The sequence below is a fragment of the Exophiala bonariae genome (assembly GCF_035927105.1).
Source record: "Exophiala bonariae strain CCFEE 5792 chromosome Unknown scaffold_7, whole genome shotgun sequence".
NCBI lineage: Eukaryota > Fungi > Ascomycota > Eurotiomycetes > Chaetothyriales > Herpotrichiellaceae > Exophiala > Exophiala bonariae.
The window spans coordinates 849865-877093 of NW_027042482.1; the positions used below are offsets into that span (position 1 = coordinate 849865).

Genomic DNA, 27229 nt, shown 5'->3' on the forward strand with positions numbered 1-27229 from the left:
TTTGAAACATACCCGAACTGGGGCAATTGCATTCATTTGATCTGCGACTGAGTGGCTGGCTGTTATTTATGTAGCACTGTCTGTGATAACAAGGGAAAGCCAGATTCCAATATTGAATGACTTTCTCCAGAAAGAGGGAAAATCATGACATGACTCTAAAACGCCCATAGCCCCTTTTGAAAAAACATCCATGATCCATCAAGACATATAAGCGACAAGAAGCCTCCGACGCAACACCTGCAACAACAATGGACACCTCCCACATGAAACGGCAACCGATAGCCATAGCCACACATTATTTGTAGCAAGCATTCAACGAAAGCATCCTCCCTTTTTGGAGTCATCGCGAGTCTGCGTGCAATGGTAAGAAGACATCTCTCGTCCACGTCTCCGTCATCGTGGCGGTGATGGATGCCTTCAAAGGACGAACTATCATAGTAAGGACGAACATTTCATAGTTCCTGCAAAGCAAAGGGGTTCTCATCATCAATCCGAGTCGGAGACTGTCTCTGAAGTGCCTCGGCAAGGATCTCAAAGTCGACCTTCTCATTCTCGTCTTTTGCACTTTCACTCTCCCATATCTCAACATCTTGTGATGTTGAGTTGATGGCAATGTCAAGCTCCACGGCGGTGGTGGCTCTCGAGTCAATCACCGTGTCCCACTGAAATTGGGGAGTGCCAAGGATTTGATCGATAGAAGGGGTGTCGAGAGTATCGATGGCTTTGGATGTTAGGGATGATGTCGACGAGAAGTTGAATTGTGGTGTTGATGTAAGCTCGGTCTCTTGAGTTTCAGCTTCCTGGACGACTACCTCAGACTCAACGGGTTCGTCATGGACCAAGACAACTGAGGTGGCGTCGAGTCCTTCAGCATAGAATTCAGATGGGTTCAAATCTCCAAGAGGTGTTCTTGGCTCTTCATCAGACATGTCATCTTTGCGTTTCCGTGCAGTTCTCAAGACGGGTTTGACGTTGGCTGCTGCTGCCATGGACCGTGTGACAGGGATAGAGATTTCATTGGGGTCGACATTCTCCTTTCCTCTATCAAGAAGGTCCTTGGCCTTGCTCTCGTCGTCCGAGATATCCAATCCGTAAGCCGACTGTGTCATCGTCCACTCATTCATCTTGTAGTCCTGTGTCTCCTCACTTTCCTCGTAGATTTCAAAGAACCATGACTTGGGTTTCGAGTCCTCAATAGTAGCTGACTGTCGAGCTTCCTTTGGCTTTCGGTTCGCTAGTGTGCCAGAGAGAGCTGCAGACATAGACAAGCTGGGGGGTTTGGTGCCAAAGGACGGTGGGACAAAACGTTTCCGTGATTGAAGAAGGCCACCTTGACGTTTACGGGTTGGTGATCTACCGGCCGCAGCTGGGGCAGATGCTGGGGTGGTGGAAGGTTTGATGAAGGTATTCAATCGTGGAGTAGATGTTGCAGCGGTATCAAGGCGGCGTCTTGGGGCAGAAGACATGACATTCAAGCTATAGCGAGGCTTTGAAAGTGAGACATCATCGTTGAAGGTTGATCGTTTACGTTTATGGAGAGAATCAAGTAGAGTTGGATCGACATTTTCGGAATCTGAACATTCAGGAGAAGCAGCACGTCGTTTGAGAGAAGTGGTAGAACTGCTAGTCAATGCTATTGGCAGTCAGACTCGATATGTAGAAGCAACAGTTGGAGAAAAACATACCATTCTGTCTGTTCTTCACACTTTGCATGCTACGGATCTTGGAGTCATTCAGAATACCGAAAGGTTGCCTCATGGGCGTGCTGAGTGGAGCGATGGTTGCCATCGTGTCGAGGGAGAACTGGAAGAATGTCCTTGTTGTCTGTACAGCCTTGCGTAGAAGCCCACTGCTGGGTGTTTGTTTTGATGTTTGTAGGTCCAGAGAGGTGTCAGCGAGTAAGCGGAGTTCTCTACCAGGAGGCTCTGGAGGAAGGGCAATTGGGTGAGTGCCAGGACGAGAGGGAGGGTTTATGAGAAGAGACTGGAGAGCTGAGACCAAGTTGGTGCAGCTCTAAGATGGAGCAGCGGGGTCGTGTCTTGGGTGATGTTGAACGCGAGATCCCGGCTTTTCCAAGGTGACAGTGAAGGGTAGAGCTAGCCAGTTGAAGAGGATGGAATTGGTAGTGGAAGAAAGATTGACGAGGAAAATGATCTAGCGTGATCAACTACTGCAGGTCTGAGCAGGTCGATGGGTGAATGGCAGCAGTCTAGAGGCAGCGATTGGGTCGAGGGAGAGGGCGCAAGGGAGAGTTGAGGTGCAGATTGTCAAGGAGAACTGCCTTGGTGGTCCTCCAGGAGCAAGGATGAAGGGCAACGCGTCAAAGGCGCGATTTGGGTTAGATTGCTCCGAGTCGACGCGTTGAGTGCTTCGGAGCTTGGAGCTTGGGTCTTGGATAATAGATTCGAAGTAGCTGTCAGATGAGATTCGAGTCTGAACAGTAATGATGGCTATCTCCAATATCGAGAGATGTGATATAATTGCAAGGCAGCGTAGGCAAGTGTTTGTAGACCGGAATGCCTCTTGCTGTTTGAGTTGGTCGAAAAGCCCTTCACAGGAAAAACACGCGACGCGTGACCGCGACTCTGGCCGTCGACCGGCTTGGCGGCCAAAGTGTTTCACCGGCACAACCAAGGCCCCGATGCCACAGGCATTCCCAATAAAACCCGGACGGGCGTCTCAGGCCAAACTCATAACGACCTGAATATCCTCGCAATGTCGTCAACTGTGTCATGAGATGTCTGTCTTGCAGGTGGTCGACCACTTGTTGACCAAGCTCGAGGTCAGTTATGGTTGATTCTGAGGCGAGAGACGCCCCTCGTCACCATGTCTCTTGTGTTTCGACACGCCGTAAACCTGAGGCAATCATCCTGCAGCTGGAGAGTCGCAGAATAAGCATTGGAGATTATTGAAGATGCTTTGGATGCCATTCAGACATCGATGTTTGTGCACGTCGATGACACTCTGTTGCTGCCAGGTCAAGCGGTTGCTGGCTTTGACTTGGGCGTACAAACCCGGGCGGTGTGGTCGAGGAGGCTGCCAGTCTCAACGTGACTGGCTGGCCACTTGTCGATTTGCTAACCCGCTGCAGTCCGAAAAATCTGGCTGCATGTCGGTATGGTACAGTTCTACCTTATTAATCGCAGCACGAGCAGACTGAAAACTACGCGAATACCTTCTTGATACCAGAGAAGGAGACCTAATGGTCAGAGCGAAAGTGGTTTGTTTCTATTTTCCCGGACATTGGATCTGCCTTTGACATTGCCGTACCATCCAATTGGAATGTCCTCCAACTTTTCCATTGCTGAGCGTAAAACAGCATTTGATTCATATTGCTGCTATCTAACTGCGAAGCCCCTTCATGATGTTTGATTTTCTTCTCATATTCGATACTCTTATGACTCTAGGGCCGTTTGTCTGAGGACGCTAGAGTATCGACCATGGTCACCAATTCCACTGACAACTTTACATCGCCTCTCCCCTGGGGTTAGTTGTCGTACGCTTTTTGCTCCTCTGGAATCAATGGGTTTGAATCGAAGCTGATGTCCGTACATGAGGGCATCAGCTACCAACCACAAAATCATTATTCCGCCGGGTTGTAAGTCTGGGGACCATCTCATGCTTTTCGGCTTCGGCATTCAACCAGCTCAAATACGACTGCCAAAACACTGAGAAGATGGCTGTCACAACTGACCGAGATTGTGGTTGGACATAGGTAAAGTTGAACGCTGTGACAAAGGGCCAGACGAGAAAGCTTCTTGGTAGACTCGTCGGTACAGTATTTTTGACTCGTTCAATGACTCCGGTGAGGGTCAGCCCGGACAGAATTGCGTGAGAGGTGAAGAAGTATACAATGAACAGAGATGTATAAATCAGTTGGTTCACCACTACTTTTGTCAACGTCGAGATAATTGCAGAAGAATAATTGAAATTTCTGCCCAGGAACAGAAACCATTTACGGCTAGGGATCGCCACAACTGCGCCAATCGTGATGCTGCGCAACGTCCGGCGGGCATCATAACTATCAGCACCGACAATTTGCGCGCAGAAGTCCCCAACACAGTAAACCAGGATCATGCTGCATATTTCTGTGATATATGGCCGATGCTGCTGTTGGCGGGCATACCAGCCAAAGCACTTCAACCTGGGCGAGCAAGAGCTTCGGATTGCAGGAGATGCCGGCTTTGCCCCAAATTCCGACGGAATCGTTTTGGCCAGCGGTCGCCCTATTGATAGGCACCGAGGATACCTTTTGGACCGAGCGAATGTCCAATGTCTTAAGCTCGCATCATTCAGCATCCAGAAACGATGGCGAAAAAGCGCCGAGCTGGGTGAGGTTGCAGACATGGCCCAACTTGCGCTCTCTAAACCTTCGTGAATTGCTCGAATTCACACGCTGTGACCAGGTGTCATGCCAGTATGTCTCGCCCCAATGCCAGATCGCCAACATTGAGCAACCCAGCGTATCTTCGAGTGGACAGCGAAACGAGATCGGTCAGACCCATACCCAACACTCATATAGGGATAGGTGTGCAAAAAGACCGATACCTAGTGTTGGTGGGAGGAATAAAAGACTATCAGTAAGAGACTTTCAGCTTGACGATGGATAGGACAGCTCGAAAGGCATTTTTGAATCTCATATTTGCCTCGCAATGCACGCTCTCGGTAGTCCTCAACCATATGGCCCTGTCTTCCAATGGTGGTTGTGCACGAAACGGACATGTCAATATCCATGTCCGTGATCGGCAATATGAGCCCGGATATTTGCTTGTCCATGTCCGCATCAACGAGTCACTCGAGTAAGGACCAAGCACAGTCTTCAGCAGGCAGGAACCTCGACAGGATCCTACAAGGGAGCGCTTTTGGTGTGCAGTTGCCTGACTCGGGCTTACAGATTCCATATCCGGCCGTCCATCTAAGTCGTCTAGAACTTCTAGGAAGCTTCCACAGTGTGGCTTGCAATCCTTCAAACCCGGGATTATCTAGTTCCATGTTCCAGAGACCTGTCACCACAAACACATTGCGGATCAATCTTCTTCGCACTCAATGACGGAATGGCGCATATGACTTCAATATCTAGAGAATACATTTTCGCGTCGGTGGAAAGGGAGCAGACTTGCTCTACGCGTCTCAGAGAATGCATTACAAGATGCTAAGCAAGCATGCTATATCTACTCCTTCGACTGCAACTATATAGGATCAGCCAACAAAGAAGAGTTCAGAATCGTCAAGACCCGTTTTGGCGGACTTCAGAGCTACCATAATTCCAAGAACGACCAGAGACAATTGACCCAAATCTGGAGCAATTGCTATGGCGTCACGGATCGACCCACGAAGATAGACCTCACCAATGCGTGATTCCTTCCTGGATGGCTTTGATCTGCAAAGCGACAATACGAGAAAAGTAGCGGCAATACGCGAAATTGGTTCCCATATACCAGAAGCCAGGTTGACCGGTTCGCCTCCAGATCGTTCGAACTTCGCCTTCTTGATCAAATCCCCATACGTCTTGAACGCGGTCTGCAACGTGGTCCCCGAATATGACTCGCGTCTGTGTCCGCATGTTCTGGAAGCCTGTGGCAAACACAATCTCATCGGCCGCCAAACGAGTACCATCCGAAAATAAGACTTCGTGAGGAAGAATCTCGGAAATCTCGCCGCCATGTTTCAGTTTGATCTTTCCATCTGCCACAAGTTGGCTGGCTCCCACGTCGACGTAATAACCACCTCCACGCTGCAAGTATTTCACCATATAGCCGGTATTGTCTATACCACGATCCAAATTGAATCCGACCCTGGTGAGGCCTTCGTGGAGCTCGGCATCGTACTTGTTCTGCAATTCGCACACCCTTTTCTGCTGGGCTTTGAAAAGTTCCATGGGCAGACTCCATACCCTGAGATCCGCGTCTTCTGTTGGTGGTCCGTCCTCTGTGTAAAGGCCTTTCAAGCCTTCCGCATTCCGAAACTTGGAAGAAATGACCAAGGTTGAACTTCGTTGGACCATGGTGACGTCGTAGCCTTGCTCATAGAAATCCTGTGCGATATCGTGGGCCGAGTTGCTTGACCCGACTACGACAGCCTTCTTGCCTTGACCATTTGGGGTTGCACATGAGAACTCGGTGCTGTGAGCGATGTTACCTTCGAAGCACTCCATGCCTTTGATGACAGGCATATACTTCGGGCCTGCGTGGCCCGTTGCCTGAATAATGTGGGCTGGATGTAATGTTCGCATCTCTATGGTGCCATCTTCAGATCTACACTGTAAGACAACGGTCCATTCTTGTTTGCTGTCATTCCATGTAGTTGACACCACTCTTGTCTTCACCCATACATTCAACTCCAACAAGGTAACATAAGCCTCAAAGAATTCAGCCAACTTGTCCTTTGGTGTGAACTTGGGCCACTGAGGAGGGAATTTCAGGTACGGCATGTGGTTAAGCCAGACTGGATCATGAAGAACTAAATGGCGGTATCGTCGCCGCCAACTGTCCCCCACGCGATCTTCGTGATCGATGACCAGAGTGTCGACACTGAGTGCCTTCAGTCTCGCGGCTGTTGTGAGCCCGCTTTGACCAGCGCCTAGGACGGAAAGTTAGTCTTCTGCAAACGGCTTTTCATATCTTCTCAGTTTCTTCGAGGATAGGATGGAGACATGACTTACCCACGATAAGCACGGCAGGCTCTCGCTCTCGGAACTGGATATCAATCTGGCGCTTATCTTGCCAGTTCTGTCGGCCAACGTGTTCTCCATGGTTGGCACCGTGAGGACGACGCTCGTTCAGTAATTCCTCATGGCCTTGTAATCTGTCGAGGGTGATGAATAGTGTGAAGAACTTCCATTGACCCTGGATCTCGGCCAATTTGGCGATGCCCCGGCCAGCCCCGACCTTCGTGGCAACCTTCACAAAGAACTCGATGCCTGAGGATTTCGAAGCTGGGCCATACAGTCCATCAATTGGACCGTGTTTTGGTGCTCGGAGCGGAGTCGAGGTGTCTATCTCGATCGATATATACTCACAACTGTTGACAACGAAGTCGGCAATCTTATCAGGTCCTTTCAGTGTACGCAAGTCCCAGGTGAGGCATAGATGGTCGCGCCAGTAACTGTTTTCGTGGAATAGGGCCTTTATTGCGGGCGCATCCCTTTCTTTCAAGGACTTGTTCAGTCTCTCGACCAGCATGGACGAGACTATAGCGGCATCGGGAAAAGACCAAGGCAAGGGCGGGAAAACGCCAATGGGAATGTTGTAGGATCCTGGTACAATCCTTCGTCTTGATGGCACTGCGAGATCATCGCTCAGTTGCTCAATATCAACAACGGCGGCCAGTGTTTTTGCAGGAGAGAATTTATCACCATGATGAACGTCAAGCACCACTGGAGGAGCGAATCGCTGAACTTCGACTGCAGATGGCATGTTTCGATATTTTTCTCTCTTTGTCCTGTGTTCAGTGAGGAAATCGATAAGGAATCAGGAGGGCTGGGGCAATGGCAAAACAGAAGCTGGACCTTTCTTTAGCAGCTCACGAAACGCAGAATTCCAACGTCTATATGGATGTGGAAAACTGACGATCACACAAACAAGGTCTAGGAATTGCGACTCACATCCGGCAAGAGGGAAAGGTCCGGACGGACATGACAGACTCGACAGGATAAAGGGGGCAACTTCAAATCTCCGGATTATCTATATCCTAAGCTTGGAAATGACTTCAAATCGCTCGGGGACATCAAGATTCGGTGAGACGCTCATAGGGTCATCGTTGGCGGCGTTGCCGTTGCACCCATCCACTTCGGTACTTCAAACATCCGTGACTGTGGGAGCGTTGATCCAAAATGAATCCCAGGCCAGTAGACACCCCAAGTTCCATTTTCCATCGGACATATTGCCACCAGGATGTTTTCCGCTGTTTGTCACAAGAGCAGGAAGCATCTTTAGGTGCGTTTCTCAGGAAGATGCCCTCCTTATCTGGCCAATCCATCCAAACCCGGTACCCCATGGGTCACGGACTTATACCGGGGCTCATACAAGCTGGGGACTCCCCATTTTTGATCTAACTCATTTCTAGCACGGGAGGCTATGATACAAATTCTTCTCATACCCCGGTAGTTGCGACCGAGTCCGTGAGATTTGGAAAGCGCCAGCACTGACAAGACGTCGACAAGAAAGGCGGCCGGACAGATCTTGGCCTTCCCACAGCATTGAGCTTCACGGACTTGACGAAATACAGTACCTCACTGCTTCACGGCCCCCTTTGTGATATGGCCAACGAAGCAAAACCGACGACACCGCCGGAGAAGCCAGGGGCTATTCAAAGTGAGTTCGAAGGGCCAATTCATGTAGCCGGCGGAGACGAACCATTCCCTGCGAATAACGGCGTACATTGTGACAAGGCTCTGACACGGAAGCTTTTATTGAAACTTGACACGAGGTATGCACTATGAGATCTTGCATCTCCTCAGAGCTAACATGTTACTCGCAGGATCGTCCCCGTTCTCGCAGTCCTGTTCCTGCTCTCCTTTCTCGACCGAACCAACGTCGGCAACGCCAAGATCTTGGGCCTTGAGAAGGACCTGGGTTTGTCCAGCAGTCAGTACGCCAACGGTCTCGCTATATTCTTTGCATTCTACATCGCATCTGAGTTACCAAGCAACTTGGTGCTTAGAAAGGCCAGTCCGCGAGTATGGCTAGCATTTCTCACAGCTGCTTGGGGCGTCATGGGTATGTGTTTAGGCTTTGTTCGAAATTACACTGAATTCCTCGTCGTCCGAGCGTTATTGGGTTTTGCCGAAGGGGGCCTGCTGCCAGGTTTGTTTCACAATAGTAATTGGCTGTTCATTGGTCTCTTTACTGAACTCTATCTAGGAATGATGCTATACCTTTCATCGCTTTACACGCGGGGTGAATTAGCCCTCCGTGTCGGTCTCTTTTATGTCAGTGCATCACTCGCTGGCGCTTTCGGAGGTCTCCTCGCCCGTGGCCTCTCCGCCATTCCCCCTACAGGATCTACGGTCGATGCTGGCTGGCGTTGGATAATGATCATCGAGGGCTTGATCACCATTGTCGCCGGTGTGACTGCGTCCTTTTTACTTCCCAATAGCATCGCGACAGCCTGGTTCTTGACGCCGGAAGAACGCCAGCACGGCATGACTAGACTCGGCAATGAAACGTCTCGACGTCCAAACAATGGCCAACAAGACGAAGAGATAGAACCATTTCGCTGGTCTGAGGTGCGCCGCGGAGTGTTCAACGTCCAACTTTGGCTCACGGCCACTACTTACGTTGCTATTCTATCCGGCCTGTACTCATTTGGTCTTTTCCTACCGACTATTATAAGAGGCCTAGGTTATACGGCCAACGAGGCTCAACTTTGGTCGATTATCCCGTATGCTGTCGCCTCGGTGGTCACAGTAGTTGTGGCTTTTGTCTCGGATCGATTCAAAGTTCGAGGTATTATTATGCTCATAACGCTACCACTTGCAATTATCGGATACGCCGCGATTGCTAACGTGAGCGAACGAAACCACTATATGAAGTACGGCATGACGTTTCTTATGGCTACCGGCTTATATGCTAGTGTCCCACCCCTTTTGGTATGGAACAGCAACAATTCGGCCGGGTATCTCAAGCGAGCGGTGACATCGGCCCTGCAGCTACAGATAGCGAACTGCGGTGGTTTCGTCGCTGGTAAGTATAACTAAGCAAAGTCTATCCAAATAATAGAAGAGACTAAGATGCAGACAGCGTTCATCTACCCTGCATCCGAAGGATCACAATACCACAAGTCGCACACCATTGTTCTAGGATTATTGGTGTATGCCTGGTTTGCGTAGGCGGCCTCAATTCTAGTAGCGAAGTACCAGGGCTAACCGAAAACACAGAGTCCTGTTAAACGTGCTATACTGCGCCAAGATTAACCACGACAAGGCTCTGGGCAAGTACGATAAGTACATCGGGTATGGGGATGATCGGGATCCCGAATTCAAGATGATATTGTGAGAAGTGGAAGGACGTGCCTAGCCAAGCAACGCTCGTGCTTGAGGACATTATGCTAGACACTAAAACAGTATCGTGAGCTTGAAGGCTTTAAGATGAGCTATAGACACCAATTTCAAGGCTAGAGATCACGAAGAAAGAGAATGAATGCCATAAACAACAAATGAACGCCCAAAGAGGATTTATTTAATTTGATGCATTGTAAAGTTCGACACCTGTAGGTAACTTGAGCCTCGTCTCACTCCTTCGTTTCGCTCTCGTTGGCTGGTCATATAAAAGTCCACTCACTGTTACAGGGGTGCACAGGAAAACGAGCACCAAGTCATGCTGTTCATACTTTGAGCTATTAGAAAGTTGCATACGGGAGGAAGGATTCTTGTTTTTGTTTTGGGTTTCGTTGCACATGTTTGCCATACATCTATGTGTCCGTTGTTCTTGATCTCGCATACACTCTAGACCACAACGTTAGATCAAAGACTGTCTTCAACCAGACAAGTACCCTTTGTCGAGCGTGATAGGCCTTGGACTCCTATTTTCAGTCGCATACTATTGATAAACTTGGTGTCGTGTGCTTCTCACTCCTTCTCTTTTTAAAACCCATTAAACAGCAGTGCCGCTTTGTGGCTGGAATGCCAACATCAGGGGTTCATCCTAGAGATATTTGGCCAACCACTCGAGAACAAGCTTATAACCTCTTTCATACTCCCTTCTGTGGGCTTCGTGATCGAGTTTCGCTCTAGAGAGTTCCCTGGTTAGCAACAAAAGGCAAAGACCTCGAGTCGCCGCTAAAAAGAGTTTGACCGTACCTTGCAGACATAAAGCCGTGGATCTCGTCAAATCTTTCCAAATATTTGGGGCCTTTCAAAGCCTCGTAATATCTCGCCACAATGCTCTCGTCCTCAGCACTAGATGTCAGCATCAAAGTCGGGACCGTGATTGTCTTGGCTTCTTCAGGATCGAGTCTTGATGGCGAAGTATGAGCCGTAACGTCCAGCAATGACTGGTCTCCCTGAGTCGCAATAAGGCTAATGCCCTTCGAACCCCAGCAAAACCCGACTCCACCCCACCTCTGCACATGTGCATAGTCCCCGTCAGACCTCAATGCCGCAACTGTCGCATGGATGTCTTCCATCATCTGCTTCGAAGTGACAATCGCTAGCAGGTCATGGAGGGGCTTCTGGTCTGCGCTGGGCAAGAACCAGTCATGCTGCGCAGCACGGTCAGAGCCGATGAAATCGGGAACGAAAACAATGTACGGCTCGCTTCCCCGCGTAGCGAGGATGTCTGCACCTTGATAGGTCTGAGGACAATATCCAAAGAGATCGTAGACGTGCACAATTGCCTTTCTCGCACTTGGGGGACCAGTCACATCTAGCATGAAAAAGTTTTAGTAAAGATCAAAGACTGCTTCTTTTCCCCCGTCAAAGCTCCCATACGCGGTATAATGTCTGATGCTCAGCTTTTAGACGAAACTGCAGGACAAAATGCACAAACCAGGTGGAGAGGGTCTACTAACACGTTTTGATCCCGTTGATCTCAATCCATGAGCCTTTGAATGCGTATTCACCGACAATCGCAGCGGGAGTAACACAGCAAGCCGCAGAGTACTCATCGGCCATCTTTTCAGCTCCTATTTACGAAGTTCTTTACTCTCCTGTACAAACTCATAGACGCTGCGGAAGATTTCCAGACGGAATAGCGTTAAATACGTTCGTTGAAGATAGATTATTCGAGTGCTTGAGAAATCTAGAGGACGACCTGTCGACAAAACGCTGGACCTCGGACGTTTGAATCTCCGGCCTCACAACCTGGGGGCTCGAGCAAAGTTGGGAGTCGTTGAACATACGCTTGGGCCCCGTTGGAGGTGCTTCTCGATTCGTCGAAGTAGCTCATGCTTACGTACCTACTTCTTCTTTGTCTCACGGCCATCTAAACGGTAAGAAAATTTCCTGTCATAACAGGTAGACAGCATATGTTTAATTGCAGTGCATGATCGACCTAGCCCCTTTCGGACTTCGGCACCTTGCACTTCCGTCATCTCGACCTGTCGCTGGGCTCCTTCCTCCCACTTTCATGACGTGACAGATAGCATCAGCATCACTGCTGGGTGCATCAAGAGCTGGGCCGCTGAGTGCATTTATCGCACAATCGCAGCCGTCTTTCAGTAGATGAGGTCGAAAGGGTTGCTTCTCTAGTCCTGTCTTCCTTGTCCTCATGCAGAGAAAGCCGGGATACGACAAAAACAAAAGGGGATAGTCCAGATTGCTGAGACAGGAGACTTCCGAATTCATGCCACTACAGGCTTCTCAACGGCCGCCAATTGTTGCAAGAGGCGCTTGCCGGACTTGCAAGACATGCCGCCGCAAAAAGGTAAGGTTGAGGTCTGCGCTTTGGGCGGGCATGTTCCATGCTGAATAGCGGCGATGAAGGTCGTGGAGGATCGGCACATCTTTCGTCACTTAAGCTGACGGATTCTTCCAGGTAAAATGCGAAGGTCAAAAGCCCGAGTGCAGCACCTGTCGTGCGCGAGGTTGGGTTTGCGAGTACCCTGAAGATGGCAGGAAGACAGCGGTGCGCAGCAAAAAGGCCGATATCAGATCCCTTCAAAGACAGATTGAAGAACTTAAGGGCCAGATGAAGGAGCAGCTTTCCACGAACGACCCATCGGACGCAGATCACACCAATCCGACGAGAGTATCCAATGAATCTGTGAACGTATCACACCATCTCTCCTTAATACCCAGCTATGAGCCAGATCCAAGTCCACGTACTTTGGATTGGCAAGACCTGTCGCCACCGCGGAGAGGAGAGGAGTCGTCTACCGCTAGACCTTCGTTGGGTGATGTCCAAGAGCCAGCCGAAGGCCACGGAGTCTCTTCCCCTGAACCTCAAGTTGACAATTCCGAGATGCAAATCTACGGGGGAACAAGTCTGCTCCACGATCGTTCCAACGGGGACTTCTGGTCTAATCCTCCGTCAAAGGTGGACGAGAATGACGCGGGTTACAAAAGCGCGGCTCGAGATCGCTTGATCTCGCAGGCCGCACTCAGTCGACAAAAGGAGGTCAACCTGTGTTCAAATCCAAGCCTGACTGCGAACATCGATTTTGATGGCATTCCCATGAACCTGGCGATGCACTTGCTCGATTTGCATTGGAGCCGATTACACCTAATCTATCTTCAATCATACCGTCCGGCGATCATTGACAGCTTGATCAACAATGGACCGTACGTTAGCAAATTGCTGCTGAATGCGATATACCTACAAAGTAGTTTGTACAGCGACCGAGAAGGTCTGCGACTGGATTCACAAGACCCGCGAACAACTGGCATGGCTTTCTACAAACGCTTCAAGACATTGGTGGCTGAGTGTATCGATGAGCCTACCATGCCCACGGTTTTGGGTCTTCTCATATGTGGAACGTGTTTGGTGCCCTACGGCAAGCAGAGTGCTGGCTGGGTTTATTGTGGCATGGCATACCGGATGATGGTCGACCTGGGCTACCATTTGAACATCCCCAAAACACCCCAGGAGCGTGCCAAGTTTGGGCTGTCAGCCACGGACATAGAGATCAGACGGCGAATCTACTGGGGCGCATATATTAGCGACAAATATCAGTCACTATGGATTGGTCGGGCGCCTGCGGTGCACGAGTCGGACAGCAATATACCAGAAGAGTTCCTTGATTCATTTGATGAAATGGGACAATGGACACCGTACGTGGATCCTGAAGCTCAATCCCTTTCCCTAGGTTTACTCGTCTATCAACCCCGACCATGTTATGCCCTCAGTACATTTCAGTCCTTGCTTCGGCTATCCATTATCGCCGCGCAGGTGATCGACGACTTGTACTCAGTCAAGAGTGCTACTGCGCCCCAATCAATTCTGCTGCAAAAGAAGCGCGAATTAACAGCTCGGTTGACCGAATGGAACGAAAATCTTCCCGCACACCTACGTTTTGACCCAGACAAAGACAACACCCCTCCCCCACATCAGTTGAATCTACAGTAAGCCATCCCCTGCAATGCTTCACTTGAAATCGAGCGCTGAAACTGCCAATAGCATCACCTCTCAAACGTTGGTGATCTTAGTTGAACAGGCTTTCCTAAATCGAGTTCACTTTAATTTCACTCTTGACCAAGCTTCTCAAGAAAAATCGTGCAAGAATTGCATCAAGGCTGCGTTCAAGATCTGGAGGCTTCTAGAAGCGTACAAGAAAACCTTCACTCTTCGGCACGCCCATTATGGGGAATTTTACGCTGCATATAGTGCGGTTCTGGTCATCCTCCAGCAGGCACCTGAGAATCACGAAGAGTATATCGAGTGCATCAAATTCTTCTGGTCGATGTTGTCAGAGCCTCAGAGGCGCTCTTTAGGTTTTGCTCTCGGCCTGAAGAAACCGTTCAGGTTGCTAAAAGCGCGCATGCGCCGGATGAACTTCGTGGCAGAGCAGATCAACCTGGATGAGCCTGAGAATCCTGTAGACGGACACCATCCAAGTGGTGAGACACTCTTCAATCGTTCTGGAAAGAAATCGCTGTTACTAATCATCCTCATAGCCTCACCAACCTGGACTGATGCAGCGCTAGGATGGCAACCGGGTGGACCTGTCGGTAGCGATGCTTGGCCTCAGCCCTGGTACGATACGATGACTGACAATATGTTCTTTGCCGATCATAGCATGTTCGGTCTGTTCACTCAATGATAGTCAAAACCACCGAAGATTTGAACCCATACGAATGGATCTTCATCACTCGAGTGATGTGACATGTGTGCAACCTAGATTGCTCAATTCTCTGACTATCAGCCACTCATATCTCGAAAAGTCTAGCAAGGGCAATGACTTCCACCACATAGTGAGTTTCAATATTCTCGATCGGAAGCCCGACCACACTCACAAAAATAGCAGCTCCGAAAGAAGATCCCTCTAATCCTGGAGGGTGCTAAAAATGAATCCCTGGGGAGCAGATATTGCTCCGTTCTCAGAACGTCGAGGGCGGCGGCCGACACGAAGCTTTTTCTGCGCTCAGGGGATCGCAATTGATGATTCTGTCAAAATGTGGTTCTATGTCATCCAAGGACTCACAGGCCTGTCTCAAAATCTGTAAGATATCCCTACACTACAATGCGATAGTGCATCCAACCACCCCGTCCGGATATGAGCCAATGTCCGAATGAATGGGTTGCATGCGGGCTCCCTAGACCCTAAGGGGGTGCGAGCTCACTACATAGGCATCTACCGGAGCTATAGGTAGCAGGGTTCCTAAGGTTTGCCGACGGAGCCTCTCAGGCACCGAGTGCTCTAGTTGAGCCTTCGTCTAAGTTAACCAAGCCAAGCCCACTATCTGGGCACTAACTAGGTACCAGAGGAACTTATTGTTAACATTTCAATTTCCATCACTTGAACATTCAAAAACGTTTTCGAGATACTATTACTAGTCAATTCTCAATCAGCCACTCTTTACTGGGATAAGTAAAAGGAAGTGATTCCTCCAAATTTCATCTCCAAGGACAGACAATCATATCCTGTGGTCACACCCGTGAGTGCCGATACGCTACCCAGGCTATCAAGCCCTTCCCGAAGCCCTCCAAAGGATGAACAATCAAGCTGAACCTAGTGGCGCTCTCAAATAGTTCAAGTGACCCCGTCTGAAGGCTCGTGGTTTAATTGTGGCCGTGCTGAGCTATGGGCTCTCTGATATTCAATGATCTTGTCCGCTAGTTCGTATGCAAAGCCAATGAGTTTGATCAGGGACGACAGTACAAATTTTGCGATTGCTTTCAATCCTGCAAGGAGCGCCTTCGCAATGTCTCTTCGTTTTTCACAAAGAAAATTGAAGGAACTCTTTAATCTGTTCCACACAAAAGAGGCGACACTCTTCACAATCCACCACAGGAAAGTCCATATGAAGATAAGGAAGAGAGCGATGTAACGGACGATAATTAACTCGCCCCGAATCTCGATGCTTGCAATCGTGATGAAGGCTGCCATGATCAGGACGAAGACCAAGGCCACCAAACTGACACTTTTGAATCCGGGTGCCTGTACCAGTACCATGTCACACATGGGTGCCCATTGAGACCTGGTGTAGCCGGCTCGTTCGAAAAGGTTCACCGCGCCTGGGCTATCATGAAAAGCACCATTTGCAATGTCAACCACTCCATTCTGAAGCATCGCGAGTGACATCTGGAAGAAACTCTCAACCTCCGACTTCCACTCTCCATTCTGCACGGCTAAATTGGTATTTGGAATCACGAATGTCTGAGCTTGAAGTGCTCTAGCCTGACGCACACCGATGCCTTCAACGATTCTTCCAAAAGAACCCAGCACGCTGTACAGCAAACGAGCTCCTGGGGAGTTGAGGGTGTGCGTCGTGTTTTGTAGCGCAATGTTGTCATGATGCGCATCCCCAACACGCCAGCATACTCGTGGCCTGTCAAGGCAATACTCATTGACATCAACACAGGCAAGTGAAGAAGCAACGCTCGGATATCTTGTCCAAGTACATGTCTCTGGGTTCGCTTTCCCGCACAGCCTCTTGTTCGTGTAAAAAATGGGGTCGGAAGACTCTTTGGGAAGGTTTAGATTATATGGAAAGACTTGAATCAAGGAGACCCAACCCAAGGTAGACAGGTCAGACCGAAAGGGAGGCAGTGGTTTAAAGAACAATGGGTCTGTATCCGTGGCAGTGCTGTCTCAGGTGTAAGCGTGGGAGGAGAGTTGAATCTCAAGGCGCGCACACTTACTTGACAATGTACGTACCCATGTATGGCCTAGTGTTCAAGTCATTCATGGGTGTCTCGAATGTGTAATTCTGACCAATCGCAGGCCCATAGTAGTATCGAATAGTCAATCTACCATTAGGTCCTCCAAAGGGTTTGACGTATGTCTCGTTGGTAACCAACGGGGCACAAGTGGTGCGGCGTCGGAATATTAACTTTTGGGGAGAACTGATACCAAGAACTCTTGCATCTTGCCATCCGGTATCGAGACTAAGGGCAAGATCTTCGTGGGCACAAACATTGCCAGGCAAGGGGCATTTACTCATGCTAACATTATAGGCAATGCTCTTCGACAAGAGATTATCGCATCCATCCACCGAGCCAGCACCCCTATAGCATCTCGCAACATGAGAGGCAGCTCCCTCCTCTTTGGCGTTGTGGATGGCGACTTGCGCAACTGCCACATTGCCATCAGTTGGATCACCGGACCAAACATCTGCTGGAAACCAGTGGCCACAATTGGTGGACTTGCAAAGACCATGGCTATCAAGGACGATGTAGGCACTGAACACACCGCCGATTGTCACGGAGACAAAATATGAGAGACACAAGACTGCTGTTCCGAGGAAAAGTGCAGCTTCCTTGCGGTGAGAACCGAGACTGTTCCGAAGAGTATATAGGTGCTTGAGGAGTTTCCAACCAGTTTCTAGATTTCGGTCGCCACCAGACTTGATGAGAGTGACCGCCCCTTCTACTAGCTGGGCTCGTTGCATTTGTTCTGGAGTGAGTGGATTACTTGATAGTCTCACATCGACCAGCAGAACTTCTTCCGGACCGTTGGAGCCCTGTTCAAGCAACCGCTCAACACATACCCCAAGCAGTACGTTCAACAATAACCATAATCGCGCCGCAACAAGCGTTATGATCACGCCTAATGAGGACGTGAGCAAAACGGCCATCGAGTCACGTACGAGAAGTCGATCTCCTTTGCGCAATCAGCATGTCGGATTCCTCTGCAACGAACAAGGAGGTTCTTCGAGACCTACGGTAGAACCAAGGTTCGCCTTGGACGACGAACCAACCAAGTTTGTAGTTCTCGCACTGCCCTGACATCGCACCTTCAAGGTGATGTTAAGCTGGACAATACTTTCTAATCGTGCTGTTGTCCTGGGCATATTCTGGCATTCGAGAAACACTCGCAGATCGCGAGCCTTTAACATGAGGTAGAAGTGTTCTAGACCTGAGTTACGCGTAAGCAGGCTGCAAACGCCACCATCCCATAGGCGCCGGTAGTGTTAGACTTTGTATCTTTCAGCCTCGTGGCCTAGTCACTGCGCTACTTCGTGCCCATTGGACCTTACAACGAGCTCTCGCCAAGGGTCGCAAGGCGGCTTTAGGCTATCGTAAATGTCAAAAGGAGGGTAGAAGCCCTTAACCCATGTTTCGAGCTCGAACCCTGCCGACTAACCCGTGGAGCTGACATGTTTTGGAAACACAAACAGATCGACAAGTATGGGATAAACAGAGTTAGTTTTCCTTCGACTTAGTCGAGAGTGAGCTAAACATAAACGCTGTAATCTGGGCACGCTCTATCGAGATCTGAATGGGAAGGCCCATGTCAATTGAGGGTCAATCAAGGGTTGTCAGGCACACACCACGGGATGAAGCCCCTAGTGCAAGCCAGGCCGGTGTTGGGCCTCGGCACGTCCACTTTACTCATTCGTCCTCGCTTGGTACCGTACTCTCTGTCGTATTTACAGTCCTGCACCACCCAATATAGATAGGTATTCCTCCTAATGCGTCTGAAAGTCTACTGCCTCATGATCTGACACAGCCAATAGCGGACTGGGAGGAGTCTAAGAACTTAGCTCTCAAGGCTTGTCAAGGAATGCTGCGATTATCTACCTCTGGCGGCGTTGCTATTGCAGAAGTATATCTAGCAATTGCCACGCAAGGAGACCCCGTCGAACGGGGTAAGTCGCGAGTAGTCGTTCCCAAGATTGGCAGCTTTCCACAGAACACGAATCTATAGGTCCTGCTCGGGAGGAAGGAAGACTCGATGGAGCATAGACTCATCCAGAATATCTCCAGGAACCATTCTCCAAGGTAAAGCATGGAGAGACTTCTGAAAATACTTCATCTCCCTCGCGGGATCCTAGATTTTTGGATGTATGCGTGTTGGTTCCAGAACTCTGATTGCAATGGCCACCAATACAATGTCCTCATTAGAAGGAATCTCATCATGATGATCCACAAGAGCGCGAGGGTATTCGTCTTGACCCATTTGCCCATGGTTAGTTGCATCGGAAACCAGGACGCACAAATAGCGACGGCTCCGAGCAACAGCATGTCGTACTTCCGTGAGTTTGCTGAGTATTGCCAAAACAGTGGTATGGGCTCAGGTCCAGCACTCTGTCGATAGTAGATATTTTGTCAAGTGGCGGGAACTACGGATACATAGTAGGTTAGTACTAGTACTGTACAGGATGTAGAAACTACCTACCTAGGTACTCAACGAAAAGCTGCTCGTCGTCGGTTGAACAATATTCAAGTATTAGCTATTTTAACATGTCTATTAGTGTCGAAGCACGAATAACGCCAGATGTAAATGGCAGCTGCCCATCCACGAAACGCCTAAGTCGAACGGTGAAAATTGCAACATTATGTAATGACGAATCGATCCCTAAATAGCGAAAACCCTTAACCTAAATTCTTGTACTTTAGGTTCTCTATTTCTCTAGGAATAATATGTTTATAATCTTCTAAATTTGTAATATCTATCCTTTATACTCTACTTATACTATATAGAGTAGCTTTTACAAGAATACGTAGTATAGTAGATATAGAAGCTAACCAACAAAACTATACAAAATTACCACGCTATTCGCTGATGCTGTATATTCTTGCTCAGACGAGAACAGGTCTATGTAAATTGCTGCCTTGAGCTGTTGATGTTGTGATTGGAATTACCACCCAGCTTTGATCAGCATTCACCCTGATCAGCCATAAGCATATTGTTCCACATGCAGATTTCCCATTGCTGGTTGGGCGAGGGGTTCCAGTGTGGCCAGTCGCAAAACGTCAAGTTCAAGGCAGGTCCCACGAGACCGCCGATTCTACAATTCTATGGTCTAGCTATGTACCTAGTGGTGTCCTACAGCTTCGCCTTAGGATCCGACAACTCCACCAGATTCTCATCCTTGGCGAATTGATAATAATACTCCAGACTCTGGGGATTTGCCAGCGTTCCGGACGGTTTGATAATCTTGCCCGACACAATCTGTTTCACAGGCAATTCGACCTTCTTCAGGTTCACGGTCGTCTATGTGCCAGCCGGTGGTTAGTAAGGAACTGATCAAGCTTAAAGGTAGACACATCACAGGGTAAAACTTACGGGAATCTCCTTGGTCTCGAACACGAACTTCGGCACGTGTCTGGGGCTGGTTTCCCTCCTAATGGCGTCTTTGACCTCCCTGATGAGCTGGGGCGTGAATTGATGGCCAGGCTTCATCAGCAAGAACAATACGACCCTTTCATCCTGGTCTGTAGGTCGCCTCTGACCCACACAGATACTGTCGGCGATCTTGTCGGCGAATTTGGCTTCGATGATGCTGTAGATCTCTGCCGAGCCAAATCGCACACCGCTGGGGTTCAAGACACCGTCTGCACGGCCGAGGAACATAATCTGCTTGGTGATAGGATGGATCGAGATGAAGTCGCCGTGTGTCCAGACGTTGTCGAACCGGGCAAAGTAACTGTCGAAGTACCGCTGTGGCCCATTGTCCCCAAGGAACGTGACCGGCATGGTCGGGAAAGCCTGGTAAGCGACCAGCTCTCCAGCTTCCCCGATGGGCAGTTCGACTCCTTTGACCCCCTTTCCGCCTTCGATTGTCTGGTCGTACACCGCCACTGGGACACCGAGCGACAGACTCTGGCAGCCACCGACATATAAAGGTACGACCGGGTTCCCTGTCCCGAAACACGCCGCGAGGTCGGTGCCTCCAGAGATGTTGTCCAATTGTATGCTCGGAGAGAATGCCTCATCATAAACCCATTCGAACAATTTGTCCGAGAGCACCATACCGGTACTCGTCACGACTTTCAAATGGCTCAAGTCGGCGACCTTCTTGGGAATGACGCCAGCACCTTCCAGTGTCTGTAGATACCGTGGACTGATACCCAGATGTGTGACTTTCTCCTGGCTCACCAGTTCGAGGAAATTCGTGAGGTTTGGTGTAAATGGGCTGCCATCATAGATAACAATCGAACTACCCACAAGCAAGGCCTGCACACTAGACAGATACATAATCCACCCTGTTGTCGTATACTGCAGCTGTCGAGAATCTGGGCCAAGGTCACGGTGTAGCGTGAACTCCTTATGGGCGGAGATGACCACGCCGCCAATCGCATGAACAATGCATTTTGGCTGACCCGTCGTCCCGGACGAATACACGACCAGGAAGGGATCGGCGAACTCGCATTGCTCGAATTCCAGCACGGTCGATTTGGCGGCAGAGATGAAGGTCGTCCAGGTTTGCGCGCTTGGCACGGACGAGATGTCGGCCGGTGAATGTGAAAAGCGGATCTGACTGACGATGCCCTCGAATCCTTCAATCCCGACCATGCCCTCCATGACTTGCTTCATCTTGGGCCGCAGATCAACCTTCTTGCCATTGTAAACCGCCCAGTCGTCCATGAACAGGAATTTGGGTTTAATCTGTGTCAATCGGTCGAGGATCCCCTTGACACCCATGTCGGTGCTGCTGGAGCTGAAGAGAGCTCCCAATGTCGCCGTGGCAAGGAAGGTGGTCAAAGTATCGATACTCGTGCTGGCTACCAATGCAATACGATCGCCTTTCTTGACCCCATGAGCTCGCATGGCTTGGGATAGTCTGCCAACCCGTTCTCGTAACTCTCTCCACGTTATGCGATGTATTGGCTCAAGAAAACTGCCCTCTCGAACTTCAATTGCGGCGATCTTGTCATTTGCTTTCGCTGAGCCGATGAACGGAGTTCCATTTGCGTCGCCGGAGAAGAGAATATTCTGGGCGAGATTTATCTTCACGCCAGTGAACCATCGTGGGATAGAATCCATCCGGGCCGATTCGTCAACGACGGGGTTTGGAACCTTGCCACTGTAGACGATTGGAAAGTAACCCATCACATGTCGCCAGAAGTCGGATCGCCGAGTGACAGAGAACTTATAGAGAGCGTCATAATCCTAGAGGGAGTCAGTAGGCTTATTCATGAGACTAGATTGCACATCTCCTTAAGGTCATGCTCGTTTTAACTAAGCATAGTTGTACAGGTCAAGGGACAAGAACAAGGACAGGATGGAATCCAGAGGCACTCACAGGAAATTTCTCGCCATAGGCCTTCTCCAAGCTTTTCCAGAACTTCCACATCGTCGTGCTCTTGGGATCGGGGTGCTCCCATAGTTTCCGAGGGACAGGGTACTGCTGGTCCGCCATCGTTTTCCCTCAGTCAAGATCAATCAAGAGAGACTTGGTGCAGAATGTGTCTCTCCAAGATGTCTTCTACGGCAGAAGTCCTTCCTGGCGACGTCCACTTTCAGGTATCGCTGCACCAGCTCGGAATATTCCGTCACAAGGGTCTAGTCCTTCGTGGGGAAATTCCAGATGGTAGTTGTTCGAACGTGTGGAGAGACGAATGTTGAAACCCCGATTTCGCTGGCTTCGGATGAGAGGAAAGTTAATGTATGTATATGAAAAAGTATGTCTGGCAGAGGTATTCGATGGCCTAGAACAGTCGAATGATTAAAAGCAGCCGATTCTGGGAAACCTCGATTGCAAAGATCAAATATCTTGAGTATTGGAAAGTGCTTCTACAAGTCGACTATTCGGAGTTCGTTATCCTCCGGCGGGCAGTTCGGCCCGGGAAAAGTAGCTAATAGCGCTTTGTTTAGTGTCCCCGGGAAAAGAATGCAAGGGATCGAAGCGAGCTTCAGATCGTCGTGAATGCCGTTGAATGCCGACTCGAGGGATGCCGGGACTAGAAGTCCGGGTTGTGATAGCAGCAGAAAGCAGAGAAGACAATCAGACCGTTGCCAGTAGCTGTCAAACTTGATACCAAACCCCTAGATATAGAAAATTTGTAGTTGTCTCGCACGAAGTAGGTCGAGCACGGAATATATGCTTCGCTTGAGAAATGGCGAATGGGATCCTGGACAACCACCGGAAAAGTCGTCGCGTTTAGTCAATACTGGCAGGCCCCCAACTGTCCAGATGAGCGGATTGATCTGGTCTAAATTCTGATTGCCTCGGTAATATTCAATCGGATTTGCGGGGCCGTGGACTACTCCGTACGAGTAGGTACTAGAGTGTCCGTGGGATGGAGAGATACAGTATCTATCCCTCTCCCGGTGCGCGTTGTTCAGCAATTGGCCCACCGTCCCGATACCGTGCTATCTACAAAGTGCCTAGATAAGCAGCATGGCGGGACAATCAAGGAAGCAATGAAAATTTAGGAGCAAGCCTTTCTCGTTATGGGCTTCCCTTGACAGAAAATGTGGAGGGTCTAGGGACTGAGTTTGAGAGAACGGGCGTTCGACAGTGCTAGCCTTGGATTGAGGCGGCTGAACGCGGAGGAAACTTCGAGCACAAGAACGATGTATCCGTATTTTGCTGGTATTCGGAATGGGTCATCAAATACAGCTCTTCTCACCGGAAGGACAAGACCGTGGGAAGGGGGAGCAGAGAGATGTAGAGGCTGCCACAATTACGTGGGCTGGAGCCCCAGTGATCCGGGGTAAGGCTCCTATCCGTACTCCGATGTCCACCGGAGCATATGGAGTAAGCAACATCGCGGCCTGTAGGTTCCCTGCTAATGTGGGTTGTATAAATGCCTGGATTACGCCGTGTCCCTCGAGGCGATAGACTGTCAATAATCTAGTCATGCTGCACTGAAAACTCGGGTAGACCTCGCAGAACCAATCCTGTGAGTAAAGAAAAACGCGATGAGAAGCGGCTCGCTTCCGGTACTTTGATCTCGAATTCGACCCCATCGGATCCGAAGGTGCCCGTCAGGCGCCTTGACTCTTGAATGCGAATCAAAATTATATCAGCATGTCACGCACAGTAAATAGCGAAGAAGAAGTTGAAATCTGATGCTGGTCAATCTTGTGCCTGTGACTGACTATCTACTATTTGTAGGTGGGCTTTTGTGCGTATCAGATTGGTAGCAAGTTTGTCAATGCAACTGGTCGAGCAACTTCCAATCCCTTGACCGATTGCCGATAATCTTCCGCTTCACGTCCCCAATACTTATTATGCACTAAGAGTTGTCCAGTTCTAGTGTTTTCAACATCGAGGCTGGCATGTCCGAGGCTGGGCAAGACTGGAGAGCTGGGGGCTGTCACGGATGCCGCTTTTAACGGCGTAGGTGGATTGGCATATTCGATGTCCTTCTGAGTTTTTGCCCGTTTCCGTTTGAGACACCAGGCCCCAACACAAGCGACGAGGGATGAAGTGAAGCCCATAGCGAACACTCCACCGGAAACGACGAGAAGTAGTTGCCAGCTTGGAAGTTTGGCACTGAGACTGTCCATTTTAACGTAGGAGGTTGAGAGGGTGGATGATACTGTATTGGTGTTCAATTTGCGGCACCCCTACCAACGGAACTTGCTTACCTTGGACAAGCGTCAACGAATAGAAAAGAGTGGACAAGTTGCTGGAGATGGAGGGTACTGCAAGTCCCAGCAAGGCTAAACGATATGGAGAAAGCAATAACAATTGTGCGTTGATGATATGGAGGAGAGAAAGAGAAGAGGGTGGACGACCAAGTTGATGGTAGAAACAAGATATGAAGCCGAAAGGGGGGATGATCGCACTTGCTAAAATGCAAAATGGATGAATGGTAATGGATAATACCCAGAGGGTAAAGCTCCTTCCTTATGGTCATGATATGTACAATCTCAGTCAAATATGCAGCTTCCAATTGTAGTCTTCGAGAAGATAAAAGGGTAGGCGGTGGCTCACGATGGGAATGAGCTATTCCAACGAGGTGGTGTCTATCAGGTCCTGATCTATCGAGCTGTTCCTTCTCCGCCCAGTAGGACTGTCCCGGACTTCAACCCCAGGGCCGATCGAGTGAGAAGTTCGGTGCCGTGGCCAGACCTGGAGAGGGTCAGTTTCAAAAATCGTCAAGCAGAAGATTGGCATTACATTGGTACCGCTCCAACCCAGGCGGAAAGCAAATTCATGTGCCAGAAGCTCACCAAAGCCCAACATCAAGCCATTGACAAAGGGAAGCAGTAAATTGATTGCTGCACCTCGTAAAATGCCCCAGAAAGTGGGAGGCTGATATATTATGACAGGATGCCGGCCATTATTGTCAGAAGACTGGGGAGGGGAAGATGACGGGGGTGATAAAGAAGAATAGGCCTCGGAATCGGAGGGAATGGTGAGTTGAGAACCAGAGAGGTCGTGTGGTGGTGAGGGTGATTGCTCAGATCTTGAAGCCATGATCTGAACAGAGGAGAGGATTCGAGATAGGTTTTGATCAAATGAGGCACTAGTGAGCTGGTCGACGGTGGTACATCTTCAACCAGAAAAAGGACGAGGAGCTGGATTGGCTGGTGGTCAGGTCGTGGTAACAATTCTGGGGATCGCCGGTCCCTTGGTAGCTTGAAGTTTGTATAGCAGGCTCAGGTTGGGATAGACATGGAGAATTGAACATGGAGATGTGAGGGAGGTGGTGGATTACCTAATCCTCTCAGGACGAGAACCTGGGAATTGGCAGCCTGGCTGTCCTCAGATGCCCCGGGGGTCCCCCTGGTCCTTCATGTTAGGGACCTGCTAGCTGGAACAGGTACTCTTCCACGCCCGAGGGGCCTGGAGCCCACTCACTGATTCACTTCTTCATGGCCGTCGCCAGGCACCATCCCCTCTTCAACAAATCATGACCCCAATTCTCTCCAGCCTGAGGCAGTGACGTACATCCAGGTGCCTTTTGCCTGCGAGACATTCTTCATTGTTCCCTCATTGTCGTTGTGTCGTTGTCACCATTGTCCACGGTCTCCACCACCTCACCTTACTCTCCCTTCCCAATAAAGCGACTGCTGTTCTATTCTTCCTCCTCACTGACATCCACCCGCGACCCTTTCATTTTCGCCACTTACTCCCATCTTCTCTACAATCTCATCCCGCTGCCGCCGTCATGGCCGAACCACTAGAAGCAGATCAACAGGATATGATTGAACAGTTTGTTGCAGTAGCAGGCACAAACTCTCGTCAAGTGAGTCTTCTTCTTTTTTGCTACCTTTATCTCCTCTCAGATCCTAGTATTTACAAAAGCACCAGGCCCAACAAGTTCTCGTTGCCAGTGGCTGGAACCTTGATCTCGCTATTGCAAACTACTACCAGGCTCAAGAGGACCACACCGAGGATCCTGCCGATGACTCGGACTTTGTCGATGAAGACGACTCGGAAAACGCCCCTCCCCAATCTCATTCCACCTATGGCGCAGGTCGCAGACTAGGTGAATCGGCCGCAGATAGCCCCTCCGTCCCTGTCGCATCCTCCTCCGGTCCTTCTCAACCCAAACAGAACCCTTCTCAGAAGAAATTTGCAACCTTGGGAGATTTTAGCTCCGCTGGAGAAAATGCCAACGACTCGGATGACGATGACAAACATGATTTGTTTGCTGGGGGAGAAAAATCAGGCTTAGCCGTGCAGAACCCAGACGACCTCAAAAAAAGAATCCTTGAAAAGGCCCAAAAGCGTGGCCCTCCCCCCAAAGAGGCACCTGCCCAAAAGTCCCACTTCACTGGCTCAGCACGAACTCTTGGGGGTGATGATGAGCCATCCCGCGAGATTGCGGCCGCTCCACAACCCAGAGGCAGGGCAGAACGCGTTGACCGTGTCTTACATTTCTGGCAAGATGGCTTCAGTATTGATGATGGCGATCTCTATCGTTTCGATGATCCGCGGAATGCAGAAATCCTCAACCTTATAAGACAAGGTCGCGCCCCACTGAACATTATGAATGTCATCCCTGGTCAAGAGGTGGATGTCGAGATCAAACAGCATGAAGAAAAGTACGTCAAACCCAAGAAGAAATTCCGCCCGTTTGAAGGTTCGGGTCAGCGGTTGGGTAGCCCGACTCCAGGAGGAACTTCCATGCCTGGTGCTTTCATTTCCGAACCCTCTGCTCCAGCTGCCGCCGCGCCTTCCAATGCCCCTCCTTCCACCGATGTCGACGACTCCAAACCGACGGTCACACTACGTATTAGCTTAGGATCAGGAACGAGATTGACCTCACGATTCAACACGACACAAACCATCGGTGACGTCTACGATTTTGTTCAACGCGCCGAACCAGGAGGAAGGGAGTTTGTGCTACAGACCACCTTTCCTACGACCGAGTACAAGGACAAATCCCAATTGTTGGCTGACATCGCCGAGTTCAAACGTGGAGGGGCCGTGGTACAGAAATACCTTTAAAGGGACCCGATATCGACGAGTTTGCACTACTTGTGCACAATTCCAGGTTGG

The 27229-nt window shown here is 49.8% G+C and overlaps 7 protein-coding genes across 7 annotated transcripts; 2 read left to right on the plus strand and 5 right to left on the minus strand.

The window, feature by feature from the left end:
- Positions 1 to 452: 452 nt before the first annotated feature.
- On the minus strand, positions 453 to 1788 carry LTR84_012316 (uncharacterized protein; the record flags this gene model as incomplete). The annotated part of the gene is made up of 2 exons (XM_064855840.1): positions 453 to 1633; positions 1686 to 1788. The coding sequence occupies 2 exons, from the start codon at positions 1786 to 1788 to the stop codon at positions 453 to 455; spliced, it is 1284 nt and encodes a 427-aa protein (XP_064708500.1).
- Positions 1789 to 5344: 3556 nt separating this feature from the next.
- LTR84_012317 (uncharacterized protein) lies at positions 5345 to 7415 on the minus strand (the record flags this gene model as incomplete). The annotated part of the gene is made up of 2 exons (XM_064855841.1): positions 5345 to 6579; positions 6662 to 7415. The coding sequence occupies 2 exons, from the start codon at positions 7413 to 7415 to the stop codon at positions 5345 to 5347; spliced, it is 1989 nt and encodes a 662-aa protein (XP_064708501.1).
- Positions 7416 to 10728: 3313 nt separating this feature from the next.
- Positions 10729 to 11611, minus strand: LTR84_012318 (uncharacterized protein; the record flags this gene model as incomplete). The annotated part of the gene is made up of 2 exons (XM_064855842.1): positions 10729 to 11363; positions 11509 to 11611. 2 exons carry the CDS (start codon positions 11609 to 11611, stop codon positions 10729 to 10731), a joined length of 738 nt encoding a protein of 245 aa, XP_064708502.1.
- Positions 11612 to 12281: 670 nt separating this feature from the next.
- Positions 12282 to 14697, plus strand: LTR84_012319 (uncharacterized protein; the record flags this gene model as incomplete). Its single annotated transcript, XM_064855843.1, has 3 exons — positions 12282 to 12362; positions 12474 to 13999; positions 14055 to 14697. 3 exons carry the CDS (start codon positions 12282 to 12284, stop codon positions 14695 to 14697), a joined length of 2250 nt encoding a protein of 749 aa, XP_064708503.1.
- A 930-nt stretch (positions 14698 to 15627) lies between these two features.
- On the minus strand, positions 15628 to 17674 carry LTR84_012320 (uncharacterized protein; the record flags this gene model as incomplete). The annotated part of the gene is made up of 2 exons (XM_064855844.1): positions 15628 to 16426; positions 16740 to 17674. The coding sequence occupies 2 exons, from the start codon at positions 17672 to 17674 to the stop codon at positions 15628 to 15630; spliced, it is 1734 nt and encodes a 577-aa protein (XP_064708504.1).
- Positions 17675 to 19869: 2195 nt separating this feature from the next.
- LTR84_012321 (uncharacterized protein) lies at positions 19870 to 22186 on the minus strand (the record flags this gene model as incomplete). The annotated part of the gene is made up of 3 exons (XM_064855845.1): positions 19870 to 20037; positions 20110 to 21936; positions 22070 to 22186. The coding sequence occupies 3 exons, from the start codon at positions 22184 to 22186 to the stop codon at positions 19870 to 19872; spliced, it is 2112 nt and encodes a 703-aa protein (XP_064708505.1).
- A 3706-nt stretch (positions 22187 to 25892) lies between these two features.
- Positions 25893 to 27178, plus strand: LTR84_012322 (uncharacterized protein; the record flags this gene model as incomplete). Its single annotated transcript, XM_064855846.1, has 2 exons — positions 25893 to 25970; positions 26036 to 27178. The coding sequence occupies 2 exons, from the start codon at positions 25893 to 25895 to the stop codon at positions 27176 to 27178; spliced, it is 1221 nt and encodes a 406-aa protein (XP_064708506.1).
- Between the last annotated feature and the right edge of the window lie 51 nt (positions 27179 to 27229).